We start from the raw sequence: 9,686 nt of genomic DNA on the forward strand, positions 1-9,686 counted from the left end.
CTGAGGGAAATAAGTCTCATTAGTGCAAGGTATACCACCCTACAGCTAGGCCTATGTGTTATGGAGAGATGGTGTATGGGGGACTGGGAGAAATCTTTTAAAATATGGGAATAAATTATTTGGTACGGTCAATATAAGTGATAGCATTGTATTGGTGGCAGCTTTTTGTATGTTATCACCCTGTTTATGTCTATTATACGCTTATGAGGGGATATATCAATAGGCTAAAACTCTTAACTAATAGATATCCTCTCAAGACTTCCACAGCTGATTATTTACATTATGTCAATTAAATATATTACTTAATTTGTTTAGCCCATTCACCTGTAAGATATTCCTCCATGGACATATAATGGGCAAACCGGCTGATAAAACACAAAAAACTACCCCAAATGCAATGCTATCACATATTTTCTAATTCTAGGGTGGTATAGCCTACCTTGTCAAAATTCACAATGAGAGTTATTCCCCTTGAATGGCACCAATTGACCAAAATTAGGGGGTCTGGCTGAAGGACTAATAGACTACAACAACATATTATTTAGGACAATATGTTCCAATACAATACTTGGAGGATAAGACCTCATATCCAGACTGGCAAGACAGCAAGGGAAGGGTTGGAAAAGCTTGTGTCCAGGGTAGGGATTTCTAAGCCCACTTCCTGGTTGATCTTTTCTGTTGACCTTATAGATTGCTGCAGTCTGATCTTGTCCTGCTTTGTTGCTGTACCAAATTAGACAGCTTTGGATGAGCACATAGATGCAACCTCCACATCTTGTTTTCATATAATGAGTAGTCTACAGAATTGCTTACTATACAAGCCTAAAACAGTGTGGCTTTTTAATGTATGTTTGATGGGGACACATTCACACTCCTCACCCACCCCAACCCAACAATGGCGACCATCACACCTCTGGCAACTCCCCTGCCCCCCTGAATCTCTGCTGCACTCCTATGAAGACCAGGAAAGTACCATGCCCAGACAGAGTTTCCCCCCTCCTGTCTGTGCTGACCATTTGGCTCATCTTCACACAGTTCTTCAACAGATCCCTTGAGCTGTGTGAAGTTCCCTCTGGCTTAAAACACGCTTTATTCCAGTCCACAAGAAACCCCCCATTACAGGTCACAAAAAACGTTGAAAGACTAGTTTTGGCCCACCTGAAGAACATCACTAGCCTGACGAGCCAGACCCACATTAAAATGTAGGGTCTGGGCACTCACCGTTCGCAGTGCTTAGTCCGAGGGGCGGGATAATCGGTTGTCTTTCAAATTTTTCTTCTGCTTAATGGGACAGTGCTATGAGTCCCATGGTTTCCCACCAGCGGAGCTAGTTGGCTAGTTCAAACTTTTGCCAACTTAATAAAAGCTTAACTCGTGTCACACTGTTCGCCAAAAGCAACATTATCTTATCAAGTAGCAGGGAATTCAAGCCAAACCGTTGCAACTCTGCCATCAATCATTATGTTAAGCCCGCCTAACAACTCTATACATGATTTGATTGGCCTGATAGAAGTTTAATTTTTCGAGCTCACAAGCCAACGGAGAGTTGCTAGACTAGCCCTGGCAGCAAATGTAATTTGTTGCCACTAGGGTGTGTCTAGATTTCTAGGCTAGAACATCACAAGATACCTGCTGGATCCCCTGCAGTTTGCTGGCAAACATGTTAGTGAATGACAGTCAACATGGGACTGTATTACATCCTGCAACACCTTGACTGCAGAGACCTGGAGAACGATCCAGTATGTAGACTTCAGACTTTCTGTTTGTAAGCTCCTGAAATTTGCAAATGACATTACAGTCATTGCACTCATCCAAGAGATAGTGATGAGTGCATATCGACAGGAGGTCAAACAATGGTGCCCCTGTGCAATCAGAGCAACTTAGAGCTCAATTTAGCAACTTAGAGCTAATTTATATGACTCAAGACTGTGGAGATGATAGGTGATTGTATTAGATACCCCACAGCTCCTCCTCACAATATCCAACAGCCCTGTGTCAACCACAGAGTCCTTCAAGTTTCTGGGAACCATAATTTCTTGAGTCCAACAGCAACTCTATTTTCAGAAAGGCCCAGCAGAGGGTGTTCTTTCTGCGGCAACTGAGGAGGTCTATCACAGGGGCTGTTGATCCAGTTAGTTTTACACTGCTTTTGTTAAGTCCATCCTTAACACTGCTGTCACAGTCTGGTTTGGTGTATATGGGCCTAATATTTTGTCTTGCTTGTATATAATATTCTTATAGATAGATAGATAGATAGATAGATAGATAGATAGATAGATAGATAGATAGACAAAAATAGACATATAGATAGATTTAGGCATTCAGTAGCTTATATGACGCATACTAAAACAAGTTTCACAACTCTAGGGGTGAAAAAGTACAATTGTGGGATGATAGTCTATCCACCAGATTTCAAAATCCAGGGAACATTTACATTTGTTTTTAAAATGTTCACAAGTCACAAGTGTAAACATTCACCAACACGCATTGTGATCCGGTCATTCAATCCCCTTGCCGAGGTGGTCTGAAACACATTTGACCACATCAGGAATGAAAATTAGCAAGTGCCGGTAAAATATAAAAGTGGCTGGTAGATTATTTCCACCCCTGGACCACTTATCGTTTGTAATGTAAATGCTACTGATGCGTCCTGGACACAAGTGGTCAGCATTGTCTCTTGAATATGTGTAAACGGTGATGAGTCTCGGGCTGACCACTTGTGATTGGATCACCAGGGGTTCTCAAACCTTATGGTGCAAAGGACCCCTTGTGGGGGAGAACATTTCCTGAGGACCCCCTCATAATTGTAACAACAAGCACATGCCATTTATATTCTCTAAATTTGTGGCCAGGTTCACTAAACAGATGGACACAATTTCTTTATTGGTGAAAAGGGTCGCCATCTGTATGAATTTTTAATCAACTTTGTCATTAAAAGCAGATTATTTTTGCGGAACCCATAGCCATGGGCCGCTGGCCCCCAGGGTCCCCAGACCCAGAACCCCGGACCCAGAACCCAAGCCAATTCTTAAAGCAAATGTAAACAAGCCCAACAAGATGTAGTATGCATTAGTGGAAGTAATGCAAATATAGGTTCCACGTATACATTGTCTACATAGCATATTGTTTAAATGCTAGAATGACACAACAGCATAGGCCTAAACCAAATTCCATGTAGCCTATTCGTTAACGTAGGCTACTTGGCCATTAAACTATTTTCTTTCTTTTTTCGACTCCAGGGGGCGCAAGTTTCGTTATTTTAAACAGAAACGCAGAGCTGCGAGATTTGAGAGTTATGTGGGGTTTTCAATGAATATCAACATGGAGTAGATCTTCAGTTTTAATGTTCAGAGATTAAGTACGGTAAGATTTGCTTGAAGACTCTCCTCCGTGCTACATCAGAATAAATTAGCCTACGCATTCTGTTACAGATAGGTCAGGCCAAGTGTCTTCTTACAGTAGCCTATAAAATGCAGCCGAATTATTGGCAAAATAAAGTTAAATAGCCAAATAACGAACGTGTGTTAATTTTGGCTGTAGACTTTTCCATTTTTGCACCTAGGACACGAGCACAAATGCATGGTTCACGTTTGAGTTTACGTAATATGTAGGGCAATGCTGACGGCGAAGCCCGGGTTGTTATGGAACACAAAGGAACTCAATGCCCCTGAATTTGATTGGTTCAAACTCCAGATAGCTGATGGAAATTAAGTTGTGAATCGTTTTCATTGTAAATGAAATTGCTCTGGCTATAATTCCAATGATTAAGATGCTGATTATTTACATAAAATAGATCTTATGGATGTTTTTAATTTTGTAGAGAATTTAAATAAAAAAAAACCCGGAGGTCTTGTTTTTATGAGCACCTGACCTCAACCAACGGTGAGCAATTTATTTCCACAGCAACTACAATATATTCCTTTTATAGTTTCTATAACGTTGAATTTAACGTATAATAAATATCCCTAATCGTTTCCTAACTGAGAAAGTCGGTCAGTAAGGCAAATGGGCGGGCGTTCAGTAAACCAATCAAAAACCTGTAACCATGTTGCAACTCTACCCTCTCTACCATTGGTCGCGCCCCCTAGTCATACTACCATAATCCAGTCTGATTTGCGGAAGCCTGTTACTGGGTGTTATGGAGAGATGGTGTATGGGGGACTGGGAGAAATCATCAGTGTTGTGTAACAGGACTCTTCGTGTGAGTGTATCGTCACATATCCTACCCTCTGTTGATTGGTATTTTCTATCTTTTAAAATATGTGGAAATATTTGGTATGGTCCCCCCCCATACATGTTTAGGTGATATCACTATAAAATGGTATTTACTCAATTTGCTGCATACTTCAACATTCAGCATTCAACAACATGCCTGTAATGATTTCACACTTTTAAAAACAAATGTTTATTAAATAATATGCAAAGCAAGACAAGACAGTCGATAGTATCACATCTATGAATACTATCCACTTACAGATTTAAGCACATCAATAACATTTATGTATTTATATATTGTCAATAAATGCAAGATGGAGTACACATTACATTCATATATAGATATTATATATACAAATATACATAGACCGACAAGGAGTAACAGTAATGCGAAGGCTTTGGCAAAAAGAGTGCATAAGTTTGAGAAACATTACTTGTACAAAAGTAAACAAAAATCCATATAAAGAAAGTATAAACAACAATGTATTTAAAAATCCAGTGCAAAGTCAGTTTGTTTCTGTCCATTGTTGGGGTAGCAGCCATTTTGTGTTTGTCACTTATTTTCCCGTGATAGATGGTCAGTGGGATATTGTCCTGAGGTGGCCCTATGGCCTAAGACTTGTTTCTAGTTTGAGGCGGGTACAAGTACACTGAGAGGAACAGAGGAGTTGGTTGAAGAGGCCTTGGAAGCAGCCATTTTATTGAGGTCACAAACTTCTGAGGTCCACGCTGAGGCCCTCTTGGTGGTCATATGTCGACGAGCGTGCTTGGTCAAGTGATCACTTCGCATAAATCGCCGGTCACACACTGGACATACAAACTTCTTCTCACCAGTATGTGTGCGCCGGTGTCTGGAGAGTTCATCAGAGCGTGCAAATTTTTTATCACAACCTTCCCAGTGACAGCTGAAAGGTTTCTCACCTGTCAAAACAAAATAGAACACATTAACAGTTAACATTGATCCTGATGGTGTATGCAGTCAATCCCCTATTTATTTCTCTCTCTACTAGAGACAGATTAGTTAAACAATCCAATTAGACCAACCTGTATGGGTTCTGAGGTGTGCCTTTAAATGAGAGCTCTTGAAGTACGTCTTTTTGCACCCGGGGAAGTTGCAGACATAATTTCGCCGGCGAGAGAAGTCCACCTGTGTGGTGTTTCCGTTTTGACCTGAGGGCATGTACACTGGAGCCGGGGCCAGGGGAAGAAGCTTGGTGTTGCCCAGGGTGACAACACTCTGTGGACCGGGCTGAGGCTGAGACACGGAAGACTGAGGAACCACAAACATCACCGTCCCCTGGCCCACAGGAGAGCCCACGAGAACTTGCTGTGGGAAGGAAGATGGCGACTGAGGAAGAATGGCCTTGGGACCACTGGTGGTTTGCATTTGAACTGGAGCCTGGACAAAGGCAGAGATGATCCCGGTTTGGCCGTTCATTGGAAAAACCTGGCAGAGGACTGGAGAGCTGGAGATGGCCGGCTGGGGCAAAGTATTGACCTGGGACGGTGAGACTGCAGGTGGTGGCGAGGCAGTGGGTGGGTTGTTGATAACCTCCATCCCAGCCCAGGGGCTGCTCTGTGCCTCAGTTTGCAGGGGAACCATCGGGGACAAGGTAGCGATCCCCCTGGCCTCAGATTGCGGTCCCTGGTTCTCTGCCTCCACCAGCCTCACCTGTTGCCCAGTGGAATCAGGTGGAATGTGGGCGGTGAATGGTCCGTCTGCTGTGTGGCGGATGACACTGGTTGCCATGGCTCTGCATTGTGACCCTGCGGTTGGCTCCAGGGGGGGTAACAGCAGGGCAGGATTTCCCAGGGAAGAGGTCACTGTGCCTGGCTGTAAAACGACGTGGCTGGCATTTCTACCAGGCAGAGCTGGACAGAGCCTGGGCTGTGGTAAGACTGACCGTGGGCCTGAGCAGGTTTGGACAGTGGTGGTCAAGCTCTCAGCAAAGCTGGGGCTGTGAGGTGGAGTCATGCACTGTTAGAGAGAACAACAAGTTTGTTAAACATAAACTAATTTCTTCAACTCAGACTACAGCCAATCGATTTCTGGATTATTGATTTATTTTTGTCTGTTTTGAGACATGCCTTGCAGTTCATGGCAAGACATATGATGATTTCCTTGCACAGCACACTATCCATTATAGCCTACATGATTAATTCATCATTGGGAATAACATTCTTTCATTTCTTATTTCTACAATCACTGGTCTTGTAAGCAACCCCTACAAATCTCACATCCTTAAAAGACATAGCACTTCACAGTTTAGGTTTGACATTTTAATTCTTCACTAAAAGTCTTTATGGTGCAATGCCTTAGCCTTGACATAGCCTATTACTAGAAAATGAAAGTGAAAGTAGATTTTTATCATATTTGTTACAAATGATCTTACCAGTGAGGATAGGGAGACCATGTCTTTGGGGGACTCTGTGACTTCAGGATGCAGTACCAAAGAGTCACAGGAGTCTGAGGTTGGAGTGAGAGGGCGTGGTTTGTGCGACCTTTGAACCCATGAGCTCATGCAGACCAGGGCTTCTGCGGCTTCCAGATCATGATGCTCCAGGATGCTGGAGCAGGACCTCTCACTGTCATGCCGGTTTCTCTCCATTTCCACAGCACAATAAGTTGTATCTACCTGAAGGGGTACAACATCAACAAAACCTTTGTTATTACAGCACAAATCTGAGCTATGATTTTAACAGACATGGGAGATCAGGGAGTAATCAAATCTAGCAACTCACTACTCTATTCAAGGATTTTCTTTTATCAGACAGTAGTTGAATGCAGTGGTCTATTCAAAGCATCAAAACAGTCTGCTTGGTCAACTCTGGCGCACAAAGCACTTCCACTTCTTCATACTACGAGTAACACACTATGACCCTCTACTGTAAGTTGCTAGGTGGCCTGCAAGGTATGTGCTAAATGCACAACTGCACGTAGAGCTCCAGCCGCTCAGGGGCGGGAGGTAGAACGGAGACTGAGGGGGGCGTCGGCACAGCTCGACAGTTAGCGCGGCAACACCCAGCGTCTCACATAACATTTGACTGAGACTGGGAACCTCCCATCTCCAAAAATAGATTAAACAGTGACGTGCTCTCTAACCGAACAGGCCATGTGAGTGCAACGGCGGCGGTGGTGCAGGGGTGGAACCGCATCAGGAAGTATTGAATTAAGGTTACACCTCCATTTATTGTAACTCTCCAATGCAAATAACAGAAAACACCATGTTAAATATTATATATAATAAAATAAAAGCATGCTGCCCATAACTCGGAGGCCTAAATGGACGCTTCAACAGCCTAACATCAATGTCTCCCCATGATAAAAAACAAATTTAGACATTAATCACAATGATGAATAAAGTAGCATACACAGGTCATTCGATTTTTAATGTTACGTATTTGAATGTTAAATTATATTTATATAGGAGCGGGGCCTTAATGGTAAATGGCAAAAAATGCGACAGCTGAATTGCAGTGTTCACTTTTAGCTGCAATAATTTAGGAAAGGGTAGTGACCACAGAGGTACTACATTTCTTTTTACCAAGCTGTATTAAGAAGGTTTAACAACAACAGTTTATTGTTGACCTTAATAAATACAGTCCCATAAATTGCAGTAAGGATTTAGAAGTAGAGGGGGTGTTTGTTTGAAGCAAGTAAACGGAATAGCCTACATTAAATCGCAATGGTCAATGCAAAACAATGCACATTCAGTCCAGCACAGATGTGCAAACAGCAAACTAAAACACTTTCCGTGACCAGTTTTTATCAACTCACCCGACGGGACTCCGCGACAGGACCTGACGCAAAAGTCAGCATATGGAGCAACACAACCTCTTGTCAAAAGTCAACAAAAGGAGAGAGACAATTGCTCAGCGACTCCGTTCCGTACGTCCTGAGCTCATAAGTGTAACCACTCTAAGCGGCAGGGTCCAACCTCAGCTGAGTGAATCAAGTGAGGAGACGTAAAAAAAAAACTCTCAGGGAAAAAAACAGAAACAAAATTCATTGCAGAATAGCGGGTGGTAACATGTTACCAATCAAAAACAAAGGTGTAGCGGCTGTGAGCCAATGGGAGGGAAGGTAGCGCGTGATCAGTACGTGATCGTGGGCCGATTGGAGGAAAGAGGGTGCGTGGCTGTTGGGGGGCGTAACTTAGGAGTCAGCGGTGTCAGAGTAAACCCAGTGAACTCGGTTCGCGCAAACTGGGGGAAAGGTCGGAGCGGCGAACAAGCGGAATCGTGAGATACTTGCACGCGTCTGGCTTGCTATGCCAGGAAAACGAGACATGCGCAGACAGAGAGCGCACAAAGTGCTACAGTGTAATCGTAGCGCTTTCCTTGAAATAACATAACGACAGAAGTTACAATGTGTCGCCTACTATAGACATGGGTTTTGTTCCGCAGAGACGCAGTTAGTCCTGGTATTTCAGTTCATTGCTCAAGCAACAGATAACAGGCTACTTGGCAAATACCCTTTTTTATTTTTGTTTTTTGCTAAATTATATACTATATTAACAAAGAACCTAATCAATAACCTATTAAAGGTGATCCAAACAGCTGGAAAATAGAGGTTATGCTATTTGTGATAACAATAATTCATTTTGTGTGACCATCTTAACGGATTTGCAGCTCACCTGTGGAATATTTAGGCTAAACATTTGAAGTGCATCGCAGATTTCCCGTGCCAGAGTTATTGACCACATCACAGACCATCATATTTTCCACTTATGATAATAGCTCATCTTAAGTAGGCTATAGGTTTAGCTGTTCTTTGGGCCTCATTTGTTTGATTAGTGAATTCCTAACAGTCCACCAGCTGTGCCTGTCTTGGAGCTTTACAAGACACGGATGAGCTAAACAACCATCAGAATCTTAGAGCTGTGAAGGAGAGCTCAAGAGACACACACACAGAGACAAACACACACACACACACACACACACACACACAGACAAACACACACACACACATACCATAAATGGAGGGCTACCCATTTGAGGCAAAGGGGAGCAGAAATGTATATTCCCCTCACCAATGAGAGCCTCTCCCTTTCAGTCTGAGGTTCATCGAACAGTCCATAAAGCTATTCTTAAAAAGCCTATGATCATAGCTAAGACTGTTTTCAAGAGAAACTGTCTCTGCAGTTTATTTTGGCATGGGTAGTTTACCAGAATGAGCCTATTCAGCAGCTGTGATTTTTTTTTTTCAAATCATTTTATTGACATCAGGTTTTATCATGGGTCTCTTTTAACATCTAAAAGTTTATTCTGGTTTTGTATATTTAATTCATTTTCATGTAAGTCTGGGCAATACAGGGTTTTTTTGTGAAATCCAGACCTATCAAATGGTCTTTAAACAAGGAGGTCATTGTTCCGCAAACTGCCGCCAAAACATCAGTTTTAACTTCCTGTACGCAAGTGACCTACATTTTCGGTTTTACCTTGTATAGTCATGCGTTCGCCATGTATGG

The 9,686-nt window shown here is 42.7% G+C and overlaps 1 protein-coding gene across 1 annotated transcript; it reads right to left on the reverse strand.

Moving 5' to 3' along the window:
• Positions 1–4,386: 4,386 nt before the first annotated feature.
• Positions 4,387–8,191, reverse strand: klf11a (Kruppel-like factor 11a). Its single transcript, XM_048250441.1, has 4 exons — positions 7,994–8,191; positions 6,609–6,851; positions 5,260–6,193; positions 4,387–5,136 (listed from the first exon to the last, which is right to left on the reverse strand). The coding sequence occupies exons 1-4, from the start codon at positions 8,033–8,035 to the stop codon at positions 4,841–4,843; spliced, it is 1,515 nt and encodes a 504-aa protein (XP_048106398.1). The 5' UTR covers positions 8,036–8,191; the 3' UTR covers positions 4,387–4,840.
• Between the last annotated feature and the right edge of the window lie 1,495 nt (positions 8,192–9,686).

The sequence above is a fragment of the Alosa alosa genome, chromosome 8, assembly GCF_017589495.1.
Source record: "Alosa alosa isolate M-15738 ecotype Scorff River chromosome 8, AALO_Geno_1.1, whole genome shotgun sequence".
Taxonomy (NCBI): domain Eukaryota; kingdom Metazoa; phylum Chordata; class Actinopteri; order Clupeiformes; family Clupeidae; genus Alosa; species Alosa alosa.

What these genes read in the sequence shown, in the direction of transcription:
- klf11a (XM_048250441.1), bottom strand. Translation starts at nt 8,035, where the DNA reads ATGCTGACTTTTGCGTCAGGTCCTGTCGCGGAGTCCCGTCGG. An exon ending in TGGTCTCCCTATCCTCACTG is followed by an intron (nt 6,194 to 6,608) that starts GTAAGATCATTT and finishes TCTCTCTAACAG; the next exon opens with TGCATGACTCCACCTCACAG. An exon ending in ACACCTCAGAACCCATACAG is followed by an intron (nt 5,137 to 5,259) that starts GTTGGTCTAATT and finishes TTGTTTTGACAG; the next exon opens with GTGAGAAACCTTTCAGCTGT.